Genomic DNA, 23,663 nt, shown 5'->3' on the forward strand with positions numbered 1-23,663 from the left:
ATCATATAGTAAATGCTCAATCAGTGTTATTATACTGAAAGAAAATCAAAGGAAATAAAGCCTCCCCAAAAGACATGTCTTCTTTAATCATTCATATATGTAAATAATATTAGCATATGTATAAATATCAAAAAAGTATGAAAACCCTGAATTAGATATACTGTATTCCAAATCATAAGTTCTGTAGTTCGGATAAAAATCTCTTACTTATTATGAAACTCCAACATGGTCTGGTAAAACATTTTTCCAGGTAAAACTTTTCCCTTATTTATCCAACACATATTGACTAATATACATTCAACCAGACAGCATTAGGCATTTCATTTCATGTTAATAGGGGAATGTTTTATCCAAGCCTATAAAAAGTTTATGTGACATGGATGAGTAGATAAGATAATCTAACCTGACGGCACTGTAAAGTAAATGTCTCCAGTAGACATAACCAAGATACTATGTAAATTCTGGAAAGAAACATTACTTCTAGTCAATGATACTAAACACAGCTCCATGGAGGAGCTGGCCTGTGAACCAAATCCTGAATCATTGATGGTATATACGCAGGTTGAAATGGGCCCCCATAGGGCAAAATATCTAAATGGACCAAAAACCCGTTGCCATCGAGTCGATTCCAACTCATAGCGACCCTATGTATCTAAACGGAGGGCTTCATAAATGTTTACTAAAAAACCAGAAGGGACTCTGGTTTCACTGGTAGGGAAAGCAATAGTATGAGACAAGGCTAGCAAGGCAAGATAATCCCTCTATATGGAAGATGAAGGTTGCTGGGACAGCAGATTACTTGATCGGCACTGAAGAACAGATACCACATCCTATGCCTTTGGTAAACAGTTTATTTCTTGGTGGTAATGATTAATGTTTGTTTTTTTTATTATTATTTCGTAGGTTTCTTTGGTTAGCTTAGTAGCCAACGCTCTTGGCTACTCAGAGCTTGGTGCCATCAAATCCCTCCGGACACTACGAGCTTTAAGACCTCTAAGAGCCTTATCCCGATTTGAAGGCATGAGGGTAAGATAAATAAAAGCATTCCAGTAATTCATGTTAAAAAATACACGTAGGTAATGATTTGGAGGCAGAGGGGTGTTATAATTTTCTGATACTTATTTCATAGAATTATAGAATTTCAGACTGGGCATCTTTGAGATCATCTAAGCTTAGGAACTCAGGTTTATTTTAAGAGGCCCTCCAAAATTATTTTGGGAGAACCAGGACTAGAATCCAAGTCTTCAGATCAGAGTTCAAAGATGTTTCCACAGCATCTGAAAGCCATGTGCTGCCAGTAAGTCTTTTAATTGCCTACATGCTTTTGAATGACTGTTCTACTGAAATTCATCCTAGGATTTTTTTTTTTTTTCTTCCTTTCAGTAGACATTTTGATTCCTTGAAAATTATTGGTAATGAATGAAAAGTAGGTTTTTGTGTGTGTGTATGCCTTACTTCTTGAATTAATATCAGTAATACAAATAGTTGTACAAGAAAAGAGCTTTAAATTGTAGCCTTTAATAATTTTGGGTGATTCTAAGCAAAGTAGGGGATTAAGATAATTACCTAGGCATTTCAGGCAAACTCTAAGATTTGTTTTGTAGGTCTATCTCTCTTTGGACTGAGCATTCTGAATGAGGCTCACTTTTTCCATACTGCTTGTATTTTCCTCTTCAGTGCTCTTCCTTAGTGTATATTTTATGTGTCTAAACAAAATACTCATTTATATAGCTTCAAACCCACTTGCCAAGCCTCTCAAAATACTGTTTAGCGCAGAGGCCAGCTTTATTTAATCCAGCTTGCTCATGCACATAGATATTGAATTCCTTCTAGGCCACAGGGCCTTTATGTTGAGAGGTGGTTTGTTTGGGGCAATAAAAACACTTCAGCCTTCATTTTAAATTTCATTCACCAAAGTAAATGAAACCACTCTCCAAACTTTCCAGGAGCATTGTAAGAACATTTTTGCCTTTTACATTATAATTTTATTTCCATTGCTACTTGCTAGACAAAGTTACAAAATAAAATCCATGAAAGCTATTACACAATCTCAAGTTTTTTTCACACCAATCTTTTACAATTACTTATATTAAGCCTTTATCTAGTTGCACTATTTCATATTTATAGTTTTTTGCGAGGAGACGGAGATTGAATAAAATTAAATATTTATAAATTTTTTCTAATATGAAAATATTTAAATTTTGTGTTTTTAATTCAGTTGATTGGTAGAATTTACATTCTCACTGTGAAATATGGTACAATGCATCACGCGTTTGTTTAACAATGAGAACATGTCATTTTATACAAATTTAAGTTGGAATAAAAAACCAGCAAGTATAATATATGCAACTTAATTTAAAAAATTAAAGTAGCATAGGAAATGTTTCCAATTTGAATTTCAGGTTTTGGCATGTCAATTTAAAATTCCTTGGTACCAATTTCTAAAATGTTCACAGTATTTTAAAACAATAGCTTCATTTAATATAATCACCTAACAAAATAGTCTAATATTAGATTCAATTAGATATGAAAAGATGGTTTCCACCTCCTAGCAATTTCAAAATACATCTTAATCTCTTCTGAACTTCATAAAAGAAAAAGTGAATGAATTTCCTCTTCATGTAATGGGTCAGCCTGGGGTTGATAAAGTAACATGTATCCCAAATGAATATTTAAGACACAGTGAAATAATAATGGGAACATAGTCAACACTTTCATGTTCAAAGAAAAATTCAACTTCATTTCCTAATATAGTTTTTTATTGGGATTTACCAAAATTGGGATGGGGGGAACCTTGTAAATTCCTAATCCTAGTCCTCATATCATAAAAAATTAGCTTAATCTGAGGATACATATTTAAGGCATTTCTGATACTTTATTTGTAAAGGATTTGGTTGATGAGTTTTTCAAATAATTATCCATTAAAATTAAAATATATTGCTTAAGTGATGATCATTTCTTCTGTTGGTATTTAATGAATCTTTCTTTCTTTTTTCCCCTAGCATACAAACATTTTCTGACTCCATCTTACTCTATCAGGTTTTTGTTTCTCTCTTTTCACACTTTGGCTTATTTTGCTTTCCATAAATCCTTTAGCTCTTTAGTTGTGTCACTGTTTGTTGTCCCTTACCAAATGTGTACTAGAAAATATCAGAAGAAACTTTTCCACCTAGATTTTTATTTAACTTTGTTCAAACTCATTTTAGTACTAATAAATGTAAGGAATGATTTCCATCTTAATGATCTGTAAACTGCCTCATTCTCATTTCCTCTTGTAGGTGGTTGTGAATGCTCTTGTTGGAGCAATCCCATCTATCATGAACGTGCTGTTAGTTTGTCTCATCTTCTGGCTGATCTTCAGCATCATGGGTGTGAATCTGTTTGCTGGCAAGTTTTACCACTGTGTTAACACGACTACGGGTGACATGTTTGAAGTTAGTGAGGTCAACAATTTGAGCGATTGTCAGGCTCTTGGCAAGCAAGCTCGGTGGAAAAATGTGAAAGTGAACTTTGATAATGTTGGTGCTGGCTATCTTGCATTGCTTCAAGTGGTAAGTGGCTACTGTATACATTCTGAAAACTTTTTCAAAATATTTCAAGCAAGATTATTTCTCAGACCTTCTTTATTTGAATGATTAATATTTGACAACAATTGAAAAAACAGTTGCCATAGAGTTGATTCTGACTCCTAGTGACTTCATGTGTGTCAGAGTAGAACTGTGCTCCAAAGGGTCTTCAATGGCTGAGTTTTTGGAAGTATATTGTCCAGTCTTTTTTCTGGGATGCCTCTGGGTAGACTTGAACCTCCAACCTTTTATTTAGCAACCAAACACACTGTTTGCACCACCCAGTTTTTGGCAATGCTTATATTACTTTGCCTTGACTATAAAGATGTTCGCATAGTAATTTTAGAATGCATTTCCCCAGTGTTAAGCTTTTAGCATGTATTGAATGTGATTTTACTGCTTCCTGTTTTGCTTGTTTGTTTGATTTGTGTTATATTATTGTGCCTTGGTGGCGTAGTGGTTAAGTGCTATGGCTGCTAACCAAAGGGTCAGCAGTTCAAATCCACCAGACACTCCTTGGAAACTCTACAGGGCAGTTCTACCCTGTCCTATAGGGTCACTATGAGTTGTAATCGACTCAACAGCATTGTTTTTTGTTGTTGTTGTTTAATCAACACTATTGTCGTTTTTAGTTATCTGAAGCAATCATTGCCAAAGGAACAATTTTACATATTAAAATAACAATGTAAATACTGTATTCATGGATTAAATATATGAATCATTAGCCAGATAATTTATAGTGCCAATGTCTAAGCAGTGTGACTCTACTATGTGTGTAAATTCATATCTTATGTGCTAGATTGTAAAATGTGTAATGTTAAATAATTTTGACCTAATTGAGTTGTGTTTAAACAAAACCATAGATTTTGAATCATAAAAGTTTCTTTCAGAATGAAAGAGGTTTGAGACTAAGATGGGAGTTTCAGGAATCAAGCCTTTCGTCTACCAATGAGTATTAAATTTTAGTGTAGAATGAATGGAGTACCTTCTAAGAGAAACAAAGGAAATAAAATTCTTGACTCTAAACACAAAATTTCAAAATACTGTACAAAAAAACTATTTGTAATAACACTATCAGATTTTCATCTGGTAAAGTGCTGTATTTTTGTATGAGGTTTTTATGCTGAATTCAAATGTATGTTATTTGTAGGCCACATTTAAAGGCTGGATGGATATTATGTATGCAGCTGTTGATTCACGAGATGTAAGTATCATTCAAATACTATTGATAGCTACTAGAACTGCCATGGTGAGTATTTGCGATAATTTAACTGACAGACCCAGAATTTTATACCAGATGAAGTTAGATATTTACCACTGCATATAGAAATTATCCTTTTCAGCCAATACACTTCAATTTGGATGATATTTTAGTTAATGTATGTCTAATATACAACATATGTTTAATATGGAAGCATATCTAGCTGGATATCCATGGATCAGAAGACATCACATTGGCACCATAGATGAAACTCTTCAGAGTAAAAAAGATGCTCAGTTGGGGAGTAACTTGTCTCTCCCTGTCCTTAGAGAGTATGACAAGCCTAAGTCTGTGAAGTAGCTTCTAAGAATATCATGATACAGAAAAGCAAGCAAGTTTTGGGAAAACCTGATTTTGAAACTAGAAATAATTACTCAGAACATACCTGTTTATGCTGAATTTCCCTCTTAGAAGTTGATGTTCTGTTACCAAAAGCCAGCATTTCCAAATTCAAATTTAAAATATTATAAAAAGAAAAAAAAAGACTAACAGGCTCAAAATGTTTTGCCCTGTTTATATATTGTTATATACTCTGAAGAATATGTTACTGGTAAGGCACAATGGGAAAACAGATTCAAGATCATAAAATGTAAACCTTCATTATACCAGAATATGCTAGCTTGAAAAAAGAATAGTTTTTGCAGATTTTCCAAGGCAAGGCAAAAGTAGTTCTTACATTAAGTAACAATACTTACCAAATTGTTATGTGACCCAAAGTATTGTTATTTTAAAGTATTTTTTAATATTTTCAATATTATTTAGGTTAAACTGCAGCCTGTATATGAAGAAAATCTGTACATGTATTTATACTTTGTCATCTTTATCATCTTTGGGTCATTCTTCACTCTGAATCTATTCATTGGTGTCATCATCGATAACTTCAACCAACAGAAAAAGAAGATAAGTATTCCTCAGCTCTCACCTTTCTCCATTCTGAGGTTTTCTCTGTTATGCAACTAAATATCCTGGGTAGTTGTAGTCAGGGCAGACTTAGATCATTTTTACATTATTTTTCAGCTAACTGCATGGTCAACTTAGCTACAGTGGGTTCCATGTACTACTTTGGCTTCTCTCCAGGTTCGTCTTCTGCAGAGCTGCTGTAGTATTCCTTCTGACATATAAATGTGACCACTGCTTCAAAATATCCAATGCTTTATAACTCAGCTTACAGCAATTTTCAAGATTTATCTTCACTCTGTTTTCCAGCTTCATCTTCTGCCACACCTCACTCTCTGCATGTACTTCCATACTCCCCGTCACCATCCACCCACCCACCACCACCATCATCACCTGTTATGCACCCTAGTGTCCAATTACATTAAATGTTCAACCCTTTCCTCAACAAGCTATGCTCTTGTACTTATGACTTTCCTTGTGATGTTTTGTCTTCCTGGAATGCTTTTCCTAGTAAACCCTTAAGTGTCCTTTAAGGCCTAGTTCAATGTGCCTTCCTCTGTAAAGCCCATCTCTGAGTTGCTAAATTTACTTTTGCCTCAGCAGTGCAATTTTTTTTTTTTTAAGCATACCTCTATGCACTTTCCACCTCTGGTTTTAGTTTTGTAACCCACTTAGGGTCAAGACACTATGTCTTGTCTTATACTTCTATGTAATTCTGATAGCCAGCACATGGTCTAGCATACAGGAACTTCTCAAAAACTGCTAAATAAAAAAACAAAATTGTCAACAGTGAAATGAATGAAGAAAACATTATTTGATTCATGAAAATGTATTTGAGACTCTTGAGCCTCCTTCTAGCCATAGAAAAATTAAACTAAGATCCTGTGCTATTGAGACTTGATTATGGATCTTGCATAATGTTAAGTATTTGGAATTTCACATAAACAGGAAAAGTAGAATAAATCTATATGAAGCAGGTTAATACCAATTTAAAATGGAGAAAATATAAAAGGTAAAAACTCATAAATATTTTTATAAATGTACTATTGTAACACATTGGGATTGTAACCAGTTTTATACAATGTTTTTACTTTGGAGGTCAAGACATCTTTATGACAGAGGAACAGAAAAAATATTACAATGCAATGAAGAAACTTGGATCCAAGAAACCTCAGAAACCCATACCTCGGCCAGCAGTAAGAATTACTCATCTTCTCTAACATTCCAAAGCCATATTTCCGTGTGGGCAATGCTATGAATCAAAATGTATTAGGTGATATCACCAATACAGATTCCTAATTGTAAAGTTCATATTGTGTAACACAATTTACAACATTACCCTCAACAAAGATTAACAAATTCTTAAAAAGGAGGTAATATGAAATATCTACAATATGAAACAAACGTGCCTGAAGCTTAAAAGAGACAGATAAAAGAGGATTAATTTAAATTAAAAGCCTACTTTCATTTTTCTTTATGGTTTGATATTGAAAACCTCTAACCCTGGTTTCCCAGTAACTACTTGCAAAGAGGCTTCACACTTTTACTGCAGCCTACTGCTGCCAACAACACATCTGACTCCTGTTCCTCTCATCTTGTTATATGGTGCTCAGTTTTAAACAGATGGAAGTTTCCAACCTCCCCATGCCATCTCCATGGTCTCCCTATTTGTTTTGTTCACTCTTATGACTAAAAAATATCCCTAAATGTTTTAGAAAGGAAAAGGGTGTTATCAAAATAGTTTATTGGTTCACCAAATACACTATAAAAGAAAAACACTTATTCAGAGTGTATACTCTGTAGAGCTTCATAATAATGTTAATGACATATTATGTTCACTAAGCTGTACTCTTACTCATCTATCCTCTGAGATAGGTAAGGAATAAGGAAACTGAGGCCCAAAGAAGGTGAGTATCTTACACAAAATTACAAAGCCTCTAATTGCCATAACTGGATTTGAAATCTTAGAGCTCCTATGACTGACTTCACTTTACCATATTTTTAAGAATGGCTGCAGCTACGGTGTGTGGGTGGGCGGGGGCTGAGACTGGTACACGAAATGTTCTGAAGATCACTTAAATATTATAGTTAATAGAAAAAAAGGTGGTCAGTTCAAGTTTGGTTTTTGATAAGCCAATAAAATTTTATTTTACACTAAATTATTAAAAATGTCTTTCTTTAATAACTATTCAATAGTCATATGGACATAGGAATAATTAAAAGCATGAGGTTCTAAGATAAAACAAAGAAATTTTTTAAAACAACATCATGTATTTTTGCTAAAGCATAGGTTAAGGAGGAGAGATGAGAAGAGAAATACATAAATTAACAAAGACATAGGCACACAGAATTAGAAGAGGTAGAATGAAACAGAAAAAGGACCAACATATCTGGAGGGAAAGATGTAAATAAGGGATAAACCAAATTTCTAAAATATTTGGTGAATTGGGGTATTCACCCATTCTAAAAGTTCGTCTATATAAACCTACTTTGGAAATCTTCATTTTTAAAAATATACATAGTCATTAAAATCATGCAAACCCAAAAAACCCCTTGGCCGTCAAGTCGATTCTGACTCATTGCGGCCCTATAGGACAGAGAAGAACTGCACCATGAGGTTTCCAAGGAGCAGCTGGTGGATTCGAACTGTTGACCTTTTGGTTAGCAGCCAAATGCTCAACCTTTACATCACAGGGTTTCCAAGTCATGCAAAGCCTATACATATTATCAACCAGTTGCTACCAATTTGTCTTATTTAACTTTCTCTTCCCACAGGACCTAAATGAATCAAATTTGTTCTGTTCTTATCATGTGTTGTTTTTTTTTTTTCCTTTTTTGTTAAAATGAATGTCTGTGGTAATGAAAGGAGGATGCTTATCTTGTGGCCAGATGTGGAAGGACTTTTGTAATATTACTGGATCATTATTTATGAAATATAAATATTATTAACCTTTTCTCTCCTGCTTCTCTCTCCTTGTAGAATAAATTCCAAGGAATGGTCTTTGATTTTGTAACTAGACAAGTCTTTGATATCAGCATCATGATCCTCATCTGCCTCAACATGGTCACCATGATGGTGGAAACCGATGACCAGAGCAAATACATGACCCTCGTTTTGTCCCGGATCAACCTCGTGTTCATTATCCTGTTCACTGGAGAATTTGTGCTAAAGCTCATCTCCCTCAGATACTACTACTTCACCATAGGCTGGAACATCTTTGATTTTGTGGTGGTGATTCTCTCCATTGTAGGTAAGAATGATTTACTTACTAAGAGGTGTAGTCGTAGGGGAACAACTTCCCCAAGGCCTGACAGCCTCCTGGAAGTTAGGCCTGAGGATCATCATCTGTGTAGATCTGAAGTTTAGTATTAACATGTTGGAATAAAACCCCCAAAACCTGGGTTTACTGCCAAAATTTAGTAGACAGAAACTAGGCCAGAAATACTGGGCATGGGGAATGGATGAATAGGAAATTAGACATTTGACACTCTCCTAGCCCTAAACAAAGTCCCAGGCTAGGGGAAGAGATAGATATCTTTTTAAAAAAACTCATTATAATTAGTACCACAAGAAGGGGAGATAAGAAGGCTTCCAGAGGTGAGAATGATGATATCTGTGCTAGGTTTTGAAAGAAGAGGTGAGATTTCCTAGGAAAAAATATGAGGAAGTGAATAATAGTACCATAGACTTAAGAACTTCAGTGTTAATTTCATGTCGAACATTGCACATTTTCCTCTAAGTAAAGAAATATCATTGAAAAATAGATAACAATATATTCAGAGACTTCAGAAATAATCTTGGTAATTGGCACATTTTAAGTGTGAGGATAACTAATCATAGTGATTGGGTGTATATAATCTTAAATTGTCATTCCACTGTCTGAGACCTAATTTGTTGGATTTTGTAAGACCTCCTATTGGTATATAGAATCACTGAATAAAACTCAAACTGCTAATATTAGGGAGTATATTCAAAAATTTAGTAAAGTCTTTTACTCTGCTGTGTTCTACCATTAAAGTGTGTATGTTCAGTAACAAATTTGTTTATTCCATTGGCCTTGAGAAAATAAAGCATTCATATAAGCTTAAGATATTCACTGTTTAGCTGTTTCCTCTATTTTTCCACAGGTATGTTTCTGGCCGAGCTTATAGAAAAATATTTTGTGTCCCCTACCCTGTTCCGAGTGATCCGTCTTGCCAGGATTGGCCGAATCCTGCGTCTGATCAAAGGAGCAAAGGGGATCCGCACGCTGCTCTTTGCTTTGATGATGTCCCTCCCTGCGTTGTTTAACATTGGCCTCCTGCTCTTCCTGGTCATGTTCATCTACGCCATCTTTGGAATGTCCAACTTTGCTTATGTTAAAAAGGAAGCTGGAATTGATGACATGTTCAACTTTGAGACGTTTGGCAACAGCATGATCTGCCTGTTCCAAATTACCACCTCTGCTGGATGGGATGGATTGTTGGCACCTATTCTCAATAGTGCACCACCCGACTGCGACCCTGACGCAATTCATCCTGGAAGTTCAGTTAAGGGAGACTGTGGTAACCCATCTGTGGGGATTTTCTTCTTTGTCAGCTACATCATCATATCATTCCTGGTTGTGGTGAACATGTACATCGCTGTCATCCTGGAGAACTTCAGTGTTGCTACTGAAGAAAGTGCAGAGCCCCTGAGTGAGGATGACTTTGAGATGTTCTACGAGGTTTGGGAGAAGTTTGATCCTGATGCCACCCAGTTTATCGAATTCTCCAAGCTCTCTGATTTTGCGGCTGCCCTGGATCCTCCTCTTCTCATAGCAAAACCAAACAAAGTCCAGCTCATTGCCATGGATCTGCCCATGGTCAGCGGTGACCGAATCCACTGCCTCGACATTTTATTTGCTTTTACAAAGCGTGTTTTGGGTGAGAGTGGAGAAATGGACGCCCTTCGAATACAGATGGAAGATCGATTCATGGCATCGAATCCCTCCAAAGTCTCTTATGAGCCCATTACAACCACTCTGAAACGCAAACAAGAGGAGGTGTCTGCTGCTATCATTCAGCGTAATTTCAGATGTTACCTTTTAAAGCAAAGGTTAAAAAAGTTCTCAAGTAAATACAAGAAAGAGGAAATCAAAGGGAGAATTAACTTACCTATAAAAGAAGACATGATTATTGACAAATTGAATGGGAATTCCACCCCAGAAAAAACAGATGGAAGTTCTTCTACCACCTCTCCTCCTTCCTATGATAGTGTAACAAAGCCAGACAAAGAAAAATATGAGAAAGACAAACCAGAAAAAGAAAGCAAAGGAAAAGAGGTCAGGGAAAATCAAAAGTAAAAAGAAACAAAGAATTATCTTTGTGATCAATTGTTTACAGCCTATGAAGGTAAAGTATATGTGTCAACTGGACTCCCAGAGGAGATCTATGCCAAACTGACTGTTTTAACAAATACTAATGGTCAGTGCCTACAACAAGACAGTGGCTTCTCTGTCACTGCAACTCTGTGAGACAGGGCATCAACATTGACAAGAGGTTGCTGTTTTCATTACCAGCTGACACTGCTGAGGAGAAACTCAATAGCTATCTAGACTGTAGGGATAGTTGTGCAAGGTGATAATTGTAACTACACGAAACACCTTTAGTACAGTACTTGCATCCACTCTATTTTTAACTTCCATATTTTTACAAAATTTGTTCTAGTGGATTTTCCTCATCCCTAATTCATAGGTTGTCCATGACACTGTTATTATTTTTGTAAATGAGGTTTAAATTGGGGAAAGTGTATAAGAACCCTGTATTCCTACTCCACAAGTCTCTCAAATAATCAGACAAAAGGGTTTTGCCTGAGCAATGAAATTTTTGTTTATAATCAGAAAAAAAAATTCTAATACCAACACAGTTTCAGGTACTTCATTTTCTAGACAGCTCTAATTCTGGAAGTGTTTTAGTCTGTTATGTTTGTTTATATCTGAACAGTTATGTGCCTGTAAAGTCTCCTCTAATTTTTAAAGGATTATTTTTATGCAAAGTATTCTGTTTCAGCAAGTGCAAATTTTATTCTAAGTTCCAGAGCTCTATATTTAATTTTGGTTAAATGCTTTCCAAAAGAGTAATTTAATAAATCTGTTCTGGAAAAGTATTTAAAGTATTGCTTCAGAATAGTTGTTCCACTTCTGCCACAGTATTGCTTTGCCACTTTCTGCTCTCAGCAAAGCTGACAATTTTATGTCAATTAAACACCCTCTGTTATGTAAATAGTTATTTTATCCTGTGGTGCATGTTTGGGCAAATCTATTTATAGCCCGATAAACAACTTCTATTAAATCAAATATGTACCACAGTGTATGTGTCTTTTGCGAGCTTCCAACAGGGATGTATCCTGTACCATTCATCAAACATAAATAGTTTGAAGGCTATCACTAATGCATGTTAATATTGCCTATGCTGCTCTACTTTACTCAATCCATTCTTCACAAGTCTTGGTTAGAAGAAGTCACATGTTGGTGGTAGAGTGAATTCAAATGGTCAACCAGCTCTGTCTACTATGTCAAGCAGAATAGTTTGAAGTTATTCAAGAACTTTAGCATTTTTAATTCAACTTGACTTCATATGGCGTCTCTCTAGATTTCAAGAAAACACACTGCATACTACCTACTGTTAAAACCTATACTTCATATTTTACAAAAAATATGCTCAAAACATGTTAAAATATAAATACTGTAAAAATATAATCAATTTTATTTCTCAGCATTTTGTACATAAGAAAATTATTTTCAGGTTGATGACATGGCAATTTATTTTACTTTATGCTTTTGCTTTTTTTTTTTTATCACAATTCCAAACTTTTGAATCCATAACAATTTTCAATGGATAATTTCCTAAAATAAAAGTTAGACAACAGGTTTTGTGGAATTCTTTATTTGAATATATTTTCTACCAACCCAGTAGGAGATAAATTTGCAAAAATTAAACCTAGATTATTTTCTACCAACTATGGTGGCCTCAAATATAACTCTTTATTCATGGAAGTTTTGTTTTGTTTTTTTTACTTAACTTTTGTAGGATTTGCTTATGCAGACTAGTCTTATTTTTTTAATTCCTGCTGCACTAAAGCTGTTACAGATATAATGTGGGCTCTGTCCTTATTAAAAAAAGATTATTAGCCATGAACAAAGTGGCAAAGTCATGCAATTACTTAACATGATATAAATTTTTGTTTTTTGCACAAACCAAAAGTTTATATTAATTCCTTTTACAAAACTATTTACTTGTAGTGTGCTGATGAACTGCATGCAGGGAATTGCTATTACTAAAAGCAATGGTGAGCTACGTCATTATTGAGCCAAAAGAATAAATATTTCATTTTTTATTGCATTTAATTTCTTGGCCTCTTTTTTTTATTGTTGGCAGTTTAAAAACATATATAATTAGTGAAACCTGTACTTGATTTGACATTTGTATACTAATTTTATAACAAACTAATGCATGATCCATCAAAGGATAATACAGAATAAAGGTGAATTAAAGGCATTTTTTTGAAATTTGTGTGTGCGAAGGATCAAGACCACGTGTTCTAACTTGCAGTTTCAATGTAATGCTAGCAGTGATAGTAGCCGCCCACAATGCCTATCAGTCCCAACTAATTCCCTTGGCTTTAAGCATTCTAATCTTTTCTGAACGTAATTGGTATCATCCCCCAATTTCTTGGGGGCTAGCAAATGTTACAGAATTTGTTTAAATACATTCTAAGGACTCCTATTCACACGTAAAGTATTGATGATGCAGTGACTGAGAAGTTATATTAACATTCTTTAAAAAAAAAAAAATTTTTTTTTTTTTTTTTTAGGGACCCTTTATTTCAGATCAAAGCCAAACTATCAGTGAAAAAACTCAAGGTGTAAAGCATACTTTCTAAAACAACTTTGATCTAAATACGCACTACATAATTTCCCCAGAATAAATGATATAAGGTGACTAATTAAAATTCATTAACTTCTTTCTGTTCAAGTTAATTTAGAACACGTAAAACACAGAGTAGTACTCTCTCTATGTGTCCTATTATATAATCATTAACCAAGCAATCTATTTCTTGGCATGCAGTATATCTAAATGATCATCTTCCAAAATAGTCATATAAGTCTTTAGTCAAAAAGAATATTTTAAAAATACATCTGTCTAATTAAAGGATATTCCATAAATACCATTTACAATATGGGGTTGCAAATATAATTTAATAATTTTTTGAAGTAACTATTTCCATAAGAAAAATTATTCTATTATTAGTTATCATGATAGATTTCTGTTTTGGAATAACTCTATAATCAATTAAATTGGCCATAGATAGAATCAAAACACGTTGCCATGGAGTTGACTCCTACTCATAGTGACCCTATATAACAAAGTAGAACTGCCTCATTGGGTTTCCAAAGCTGTAATCTTTACAGAAGCAAACTGCTCCATCTTCCGCAGAGCACCTGGTGGATTTGAATTGCCAACTTTTTGGTTAGCAGCAGAGTACTTAACCACTGCACCACCAGTTCTATGAAATTAAGGAAATTTAAGTTCACCAATAAATGATACTAAATGGCTGCACGTTAGTAAAGAAAAATGATTTGTATGAAGAGAAAAATGGGTATTCTGGTTGTCAAATATCATAGCCAAAAGAAAATGTCTATGTAAATGTATGTGGCTTACTAATCTTCAAATAACTAGAAACTAAAATAACATGAAAACCATTCTTGTCCATTTCAAACCACACAGTAGTAATCATAAGAAAAGTTCTTTCTGACCATTTTGGTGTAGTGGAAAAAGAGATGAACCAAGAGTCCTATTTACATAGCTTTTAATTCAAGTTCTAACATCATATTAGCTGTATGATATCAGATAAATCAAATTCTGGTTCTCAAAGTCCTCTTCTATTAAATGGGAATGTTGGATTGGGGATGTGGTCTCCAGGATACTTATAATTCTAAAATCTTATGTTCAAAATAAAATTGCCCATTCAGAGTGAATAACTGCCTTTAAATGGATAACATTTAATGGGAAAAATATATATTATCAGTATACCTTTAAAAACAATATTTATATAACATTAGATAGACAGAATCACATTTGGTCTTGACTTTCAATTCCAAATCATGGCAGCCCCAGGAGTGTCAAAGTAGAACTGTGCTCCATAGGGTTTTCAATGGCTGATTTTTTGGAAGTGGACTGACAAGACTTTCTTTTGAGGTTCCTCTGAATGGACCCAAACCACCAACCTTTCAGTTAGCAGCAAACGCATTAACTGTTTACCCCATCCAGGGACTCTGGTTTTGACCTTAAACCATTTAAAAAATTTTTTTGTCATCAAAGATTTTATACCACAGAGTTCTAAATGCTTTTTAAAAAACTGAAAAAACGCTATTGTTTTTTACCTTTATGATGTTACAGATTTTAAAAGACAATGTCTGATACAGAAGAGATTAAAACCAAAAAACCATTAGTCATTTGTACAATTTTCTTGAATCACAAGTATACTTATTTCTTCTTTGTAATAACACTTTACAGTACTTTAAGAAATTGTGCTTCAGTCTCATATTCCCTAGAGTACAGTTTTTATTACACACAAAAATGTATATTATTTCCTTATCTTGTAATAAAATATATAACACTGTATCCTTTTCATAGAGGAAAGAATTCATGACTCAGTGCATTAAAGTATGCGCTGTTAATGACTTCTGTGGAGCAGTTCTACTCTTTAATACATGGGTTTGTCATGAGTCAGAATTGACTCGATGGCAACTGACAACAACATGTGTCCTGTTGACTGCAGTATTTTTCTTTTCTCTCCAGAATTCCTCTACCAGTCATCATTTTACCAGCTGACTTACGGAAATACATATCTGAAACCTAAACAGATGGCACTACATTACCCGGAGAATTAGTTTTCCTTTCTATGTGGCATACATACAAAATTCTGTATAATCTGCCCCTCATATATCCCACTATCATCTATCCTTGATGACCACTTCACAACTTATGCTCCGCTCTCCAGAATTGCCAATTATACAATGTTTTGACATGTCTTCTGTCAATAAGTTAGGAGTAAGCGTATACCAAATCTATAAAACATTGTCGAAAGAAGCTAAGATCTAAATAAATGAAAAGATACCCCATTCACATGTTCATGGGTCAGAAGTTTTAATATTGTTAAGATGGCAATACTTCCTAAACTGATATAGAGATTTAACACAATCCTTATCAAAATCCCATCTGGTTTCTTTACAGAAATTGACAATTTCATCCTAACATTCATATGGAAATGCAAGGAACCTAAATTAACCAAAATTACTTTGAGAAAAAGAACGAAGCTGGAGAACTCACACTAGCCAATTTCAAAACTTACTACACAGCTTTAGTAATCAATCATGCATTGGCCCACGGATATACATATAGATAAATGCAATAGAATTGAGAGCCTATAAATAACACCTTACATATATGGTCAATTTATTTTTGATAAGGATGCCAAGACAATACAATAGGGAAAGAACAGTCTTTTCAACAAATGGTGCTGGAAAAACTGGACATCCACATAAAAAGAATGAAGTTGAGCCCCTATCTCAAGCTGCACTCAAAAAAAGAAACTCAAACTGTATCATAAGCCAAAATGTAAGAGCTAAAACTTTTAAAACTGTTAGAAGAATAAACAGGAGCAATGGTTTCTTAGATATGACATCAAAAGCACAGTGAGAAAAAAATAGTTAAAGCAAACTTCATTAAAATGGGAGAAAATATTTGCAAATCATATATCTGATAAGGGACTTATATCCAGAAAATGTAAATAATTCATACTATCAATAATAAAGTTTAACATCATAACCCAATTAAAAAATGGTTAAAGGATTTGAAAAGATATTTCCACAAAGAGGATACACAAATGGCCAATAAGCACATGAAAAGATGTTTAATATCATTATCAACAGAAAAATGTGCATCAAAACCTGAATGGGATATCACTTCATATCCAGCAGAGTGTTCATAATTTAAAATAAATAACAAGTGGAAAGAATGTGGAGAAATTGGAACCCTCATAATGCTGTTAAGAATATAAAATGTACGGCCATTTTGAAAAAGTTTCAGAGTTCTTTAAAAATATTAAACATAGTGTTATCACATGACCCAGTATTTCCAGTCCTAGGTATATACACAAAAGAATAAGGAAAACATAAGTCCATGTAAAAATATGTGCATGAATGTTAATAGCAGCATTGTTCTTAATAGCCAAAAAGTGGAAACAACCCAAAGGTCCATTAACTGATGAAAGGACAAATAAAATTTGATAAATCCATTCGATATTATTCCAGAAAATCATAACCGAAAAAAAAGCCAAACCTATTGCCATCAAATCAAATTCCAGCTCAGTAACCCAGGAGGACAGAGTAGAATTGCCCCATAGGGTTTCCAAGGCTGTAAATCTTTATGGAAGCAGACTGCCACATCTTTCTCTCCCAGAGCAGCTGGTGCATACAAACCACCAACCTTCTGGTTAGTAGTCAAGCACTTTAACCACACCAGAATAAAACGGAATAAAGTAATGATACATGCTACAACATGGATTATCCCTGAAAATATTATGCTACACGAAAGAACCCAGTCATAAAATACTACATATTGTATGATATGAAATGTCCAGAACAGACAAGTCCACAGAGACAGAGAGTAGATTAATGGTTGCCTAGTAGCTGGGGAATGAAATAGGAAGTGACTGCTAACGGGTACAAGTTTTACTTTAGGAGGGATAAAATATCCTGAAATTAATTAAGGTCATGGGTGAACAACCCTGTGAGTATACTAAAAAACATAGGATCATACACTTTAAATGGGTAAATTATAGTATGTATGAATTATATCTAAATAAACCTTGTTAGAAAAATAAATAAAAGACAGTATGACCTAAATTGATCATTTAAAAAAATAGTTATTTCACAAGGGGGAAAAAGAAGTAAAGCATCATGACCAAACTGGGTATGCCCTATAAGATGCACCAAAGTGTTAATATTTGAAATCTATCGTTCTATTCATACAGTCATTATACCAAAAAGAACTAGTCAATGTTCAACCATTTCAAGAGGTAGCATATGATCAAGGATCGATAGTACTGAAGGAAGAAGTCCAAACTACACTGAAGGCACTGATGAAAAATAAGGCTCCAGGGATTGAAATGTTTCAACAAATGGATGCAGTGCTGGAAGCGCTCACTTGTCTATGCCAAGAAATTTGGAAGACAATATCTGGCCAACTGACTGGAAAAGATCCATATTTATGCCTATTCCCAAGAAAGGTGATCCAACTGAATGCGAAAATTATCAAGCAATATCATTAATATCACACGCAAGCAAAATTTTGCTGATGATCATTCAAAAGCGGCTGCAGCAGTATATCGACAGGGAACTGCCAGAAATTCAGGCCAGATTCAGAAGAGGATGTCTAACCAGAGGTATCATTGCTGGTGTCAGATGGATCCTAACTGAAAGCAGAGAGTACCAGAAGGATGTTTACCTGTGCTTTATTGGCTATGCAAAGGCATTCAACTGCGTGGATAACAAATTATGAATAACATTATGAAGAATGGGAATTCCAGAACACTTAATTGTGCTCATGAGGAACCTGTACATAGATAAAGAGGCAGCTGTTTGGACAGAGCAAGGGGATACTGAGTGGTTTAAAGTCAGGAAAGGTGTTTGTCAGGGTTGTATCCTTTCACCACACCTATTCAATCTGTATGCTGAGCAAATAATCTGAGAAGCTGGACTATAGGAAGAAGAATAGGGCAGCAGGATTGGAGGAAGACTTATTAACAACCTGTGTTATGCAAATGATACAACCTTGCTTGCTGAAAGTGAAGAGGACTTGAAGCACTTACTGATGAAGATCAAAGACCACAGCCTTCAGTATGGATTAAAGCTCAACATAATGAAAACAAAAATCTTCGCAAATGGACCAATAAGCCACATCATGATAAATGGTGAAAGATTGAAGTTGTCAAGGATTTCATTTTACTTGGATCCACAATCAACACCCATGGAAGCAATAGTCAAGAAATCAAAAGACGCATTGCATTGAGCAAAACTGCTGCAAAGGACCTCTTTAAAATGTTGAAAAGCAGGGGTATCACCTTGAATACATAGGTGCACCTGACTCAAGCCATGGTATTTTCAATTGCATCATATGCATGTGAAAGATGGACAATGAACAAGGAAGACCGAAGAAGCACCAACGCCTTTGAACTGTGGTGTTGGCGAAGAATATTGAATATACCATGGAGTGCCAAAAGAAAAAACAAATCTGTCTTGGAAGAAGTACAACCAGACTGCTCCTAAGAAGCAAGGATAGCAAGGCTGCGTCTTACGTACTTTGGACACGTTGTCAGGAAGGATCAGTCACTGGAGAAGGACATCATGCTTGGCAGAGTACAGGGTCAGGGGAAAAGAGGAAGACCCTCAACAAGATGGACTGACACAGTGGCTATAACAATGGGCTCAAGCATAGCACCAACTTTAAGGATGTCACAGGACCTGGCGGTGTTTCGTTCTGTGGTACATAGGGTCACTATGAGTTGGAACCAAATTGATGGCACCGAACAACAACATCATTCTATTAACTACATTAATTTATTTTTTAAAAATTACAATAACCTCATGAAATAAAAAAAGCATTATGATAAAATTCAATATTCATAACAACAACAAACAAAAAAAAAGATTAGGAAAACTAGAAACTGAAGGGAAGTGCTTCAACCTGCTAAAGGTTATCTAAGAAGACACCTTCAACAATCATCGTTTTAAAATGCTCCCTTTAAAATCAGGAAAAAAACAAGGGCATCTGTTTCATAGCTTTCGATAAACTTTGTACCAGAATCTTACATCATAATAAGGCCAAAAAAAATTTTTTTCTAATGGTCTTTATTTGCAAATGATGATTATCTATACAGAAAATCCAATAAAACCTGCAAAAGAATTGTTAAAACTAACAACAGTTTTCAAAGTTACTGGATAAAAAATGAACATATAAAAATCATGTACATATCTGTACACCAGCAACAAAAAATTAGAATATGTAAATATAACAATAATGTACTAAATCTTTATGGATAAATTGATTAAACCTGTGGAAATACATTTTGGAGTCTTAGATTTAATTTTACCCTACATACAAGCTAAAAATCTAGCCCGTTGCTGCTTCATGAATGCTGGCATAAGCTGTAATACTCCTGGCTCAGCGACAAAGCTGTTATTACTCATAACACACCAAGCAATATGAGCATCAGCATATTTTCCTTGGTTCTCCTTGCTCTCGAGTTCCACCAAGGTGATGTAATGGCTCAGATGGATGCTGCACATGCAGTGGGATCATATCACAGCTGAGTAACACGGACCTTGGGGAACCTGCATTTTTATAGCAAATATTAAACAAGCCTGATCTTTGTCCCAGAGAGACAGCCCTCAGGTTTCTCTCTGCAACCAAACCCCGAGAAATGGATTGGGAAAAGAGTGGTCAGGTGCTTGTATTCTGGGCCCACCTAGCAAGACGTGTAGAAGCACAGGAGTCCCAAGAAGCACTGTTTCTCACAACATAAATATTTTATTCCTGGATAGGAAGAACCAATATTGTAATGATGTTAATTCTTCCTTAGCTGATCAAGTCTCTGACATTCCATTCAGAATTTCAACAGAGATTTTCAAGAACTGTATATGTAAATGTGAAATGACAAGAACAACCAAAAAAGTCTTGAAATAAAGAGCAAGTTGAGAGGGCTTGACCAGCCGATATCAAGATTTATCATAAAGTTATAAAAATTAAGACAGCAAGGTATTAACATAGGGACATAGATCAAATGTACCAATAGAACTAAATAGATGAGAAACCACTCGAGTGTCAGGACAGTGTGTGTGCATCACGCCAAGTCTCCTTGGCCCCACCTCTGCTTTAGCCACTTCCACCAGCTTTCACAGAGGGCTTCAGCCAGGCTCTCCCAGTTGCACCACCACCATGCCTTACTTCGCCTTGAGCAGAGCTGTGCAGTTATTGCTTCCTGCTCCAGGGCTTCTCCACACCACAACCGCTCAAAAAACAAGCTCACTGAGTTAATACACTCATAAAAACTAAATATCAACAGTTTGTTCTGTTTGAAAAAGTATATGTGTGCTAATATTATCTAGCATTTTGACACGGTAAAAACAAGGATATCATTGTGATCCACTCTTAATATACAAATTTTGAAAATGCCCCAAAAATATGGCAGCAAAGAATTTATTTATAAATACAGTGGTCAACAGCTCAGCTGTCAGCCAAAAGGACAGCAGTTTGAACCCACCGGCTACTCCTCGGAAACCCTATGGGGCAGTTCTACTCTGTCCTATAGGGTCACTATGAGTCAGAATCGATTTGATGGCAATGGGTTTTGTTTTTTGGTTTCTACCCTTAAGAATTATTTATTTAAAAAAAAAAAAAGTTCAACTTTGTAGAATCAATATTTTCCTCGGCACTTTTAGGGAAATACGTATATTAACTTCTTTCCTTAGGTCATTTGATAGAATAAAGTTTATTTCAGTAGATGTTGCCAGATGTACAAAAAAGCAAAACAATATTTTATTTAGCACACAATCTAAATTTTTTATATCATGAATTTATAATTATTTAATCTATCATCATTAGAAGAAAACTTGCATGACAACCATTCAAGTAAATAAAATGGTTACATAATAACTACATCTCAGTGATAAAGGAAATCACATGTATTTATTGCTTCAATATAATTGATTTATATTGAAAAATACATCAGGAACAGTATGTAAAATCTTTTTCAAGATATTTTGAAATCACCATTTTTTAAGTTCAGATGTCTGTGCTTCCTTTACAATCTAAAGAATGAGTAAAGGAATTGTGTTTTTAAATACACCTGGGCTTGAATTCCCATCCCTGGGTTGATTACTATGTGGCCCTAAGCTAGTTACTTCATCTCTCTGAGCCTTAATTTTCTCATCAGTAAAATAAAAATAATATTTAGTAGGATCTGTGGAGGAATTAAATAGGATAATCTGTGTTTGGCAAATTATAGATATTTTCAAATGGCAATTATTATTTTTTTTAATTTTTATTGTGCTTTAAGTGAAAGTTTTTTTTTTTTTTAAGTGAAAGTTTACAAATCAAGTCAGTCTCTCACACAAAAACCCACATACACCTTGCTACATACTCCCAGTTGCTCTCCCCCTAATGAGACAGCCTGCTCCCTCCCTCTACTCTCTTTTCGTGTCCATTTCGCCAACTTCTGACCCCGTCTACCCTCTCATCTCCCCTCCAGGCAGGAGATGCCAACATAGTCTCAAGTGTCTGCTTGATCCAAGAAGCTCACTCCTCACCAGCATCCCTCTCCAACCCATTGTCTAGTCCAATCCCTGTCTGAAAAGTTGGCTTTGGGAATGGCTCCTGTCCTGGGCCAAAAGAAGGTCTGGGGGCCATGACCACAAGGGTCCTTCTAGTCTCGGTCAGACCATTAAGTCTGCTCCTTTTATGAGAATTTGGGGTGTCCATCCCACTACTCTCCTGCTCCCTAAGGGGTTCTCTGTTGTGTTCCTTGTCAGAGCAGTCATCGGTTGTAGCCGGGCACCACCTAGCTCTTCTGGTCTCAGGCTGATGTAGTCTCTGGTTTATACGGCCCTTTCTGTCTCTTGGGCTCATAATTACCTTGTGTCCTTGGTGTTCTTCATTCTCCTTTGATCCAGGTGGGTTGAGACCAATTGATGCATCTTAGATGGCCACTTGCTAGCGTTTAAGACCCCAGACACCTCTCTCCAAGGTGGGATGCAGATTGTTTTCTTAATAGATTTTATTATGCCAAATGACTTCAATGTTGCCTGAAACCATGTTCCCCAAACCCCCACCCCTGCTATGCTGGCCTTCAAAGCATTCAGTTTATTCCAGAAACTTCTTTGCTTTTCATTTAGTCCAGCTGTGCTGACCTCGCCTGTATTCTGTGTTGTTTTCCCATAACCTAAAGTAATTCTTATCTACTATTTAATTAGTGACTACCCCTATCCCAACCTCCCTACCTCCCCCCTCTTGTAACCATCAAAGAATATTTTCTTCTCTATTTAAACTATTTCTTCATTTCTTATAATAGTGGTCTTATACAATATTTGCCCTTTTGCAACTGACTAATTTCACTCAGCATAATGCCTTCCAGATTCCTCCATGTTATGAAACGTTTCACAGACTCACCACTGTTCTTTATCAATGCATAGTATTCCATTGTGTGAATACACCATAATTTATTTATCCATTCATCTGCTGATGGGCACCTTGGTTGCTTCCATCTTTTTGCTATTGTAAACAGTGTTGCAATGAACATGGGTGTGCATGTATCTGTTCATGTAAAGGCTCTTATTTCTCTAGGATATAATCCAAGGAGTGGAATTGCTGGATCATATGGTACTTCCATTTCTAGCTTTTTAAGGAAGTCCCAAATCAATTTCCAAAGTGATTGTACCATTTTATATTCCCACCAGCACTGATTAAGTGTTCCAATCTCTCCACAGCTTCTGCAACATTTATTGTTTTGTGTTTTTTGGATTAATGCCAGCCAGGTTGGAGTGAAATGGAATCTCATTGTAGTTTTCATTTCCATTTCTCTAATGGCTAATGATCGTGAGCATTTCCTCATGTATATGTTAGCTACCTGAATGTCTTCCTTAGTGAAGTGTCTGTTCATATCTTTTGCCCATTTTTTAATTGGGTTATTTGTCTTTTTGTAGTTGAGTTTTTGCAGTATCATGTAGATTTTAGACATCAGGCGCTAATCAGAAATGCCATAGCTAAAAACTTTTTCCCAGTCTGTAGGTAATTTTTTTACTCTTTTGGTGAAGTTTTTGGATGAGCATAGGTGTCTGATTTTTCAGAGCTCCCAGTTA

General features: G+C 35.2%; 1 protein-coding gene across 1 annotated transcript in view; it reads left to right on the top strand.

Annotated features, from left to right (window-relative positions):
• LOC100674781 (sodium channel protein type 3 subunit alpha) overlaps window positions 1-11,510 on the top strand; it is an 88,132-nt gene extending 76,622 nt beyond the window's left edge. Inside the window, exons 20-26 of the mRNA XM_064287047.1 lie at window positions 904-1,026; window positions 3,279-3,551; window positions 4,717-4,770; window positions 5,590-5,727; window positions 6,816-6,920; window positions 8,705-8,975; window positions 9,853-11,510. Coding sequence (XP_064143117.1) covers window positions 904-1,026; window positions 3,279-3,551; window positions 4,717-4,770; window positions 5,590-5,727; window positions 6,816-6,920; window positions 8,705-8,975; window positions 9,853-11,048 — 2,160 coding nt within the window. The 3' untranslated portion in view covers window positions 11,049-11,510. The remainder of the gene's footprint in view (window positions 1-903; window positions 1,027-3,278; window positions 3,552-4,716; window positions 4,771-5,589; window positions 5,728-6,815; window positions 6,921-8,704; window positions 8,976-9,852) is intronic.
• Window positions 11,511-23,663: the final 12,153 nt, after the last annotated feature.

Source organism: Loxodonta africana, chromosome 6 (assembly GCF_030014295.1).
Source record: "Loxodonta africana isolate mLoxAfr1 chromosome 6, mLoxAfr1.hap2, whole genome shotgun sequence".
NCBI classification, from domain to species: Eukaryota; Metazoa; Chordata; class Mammalia; order Proboscidea; family Elephantidae; genus Loxodonta; species Loxodonta africana.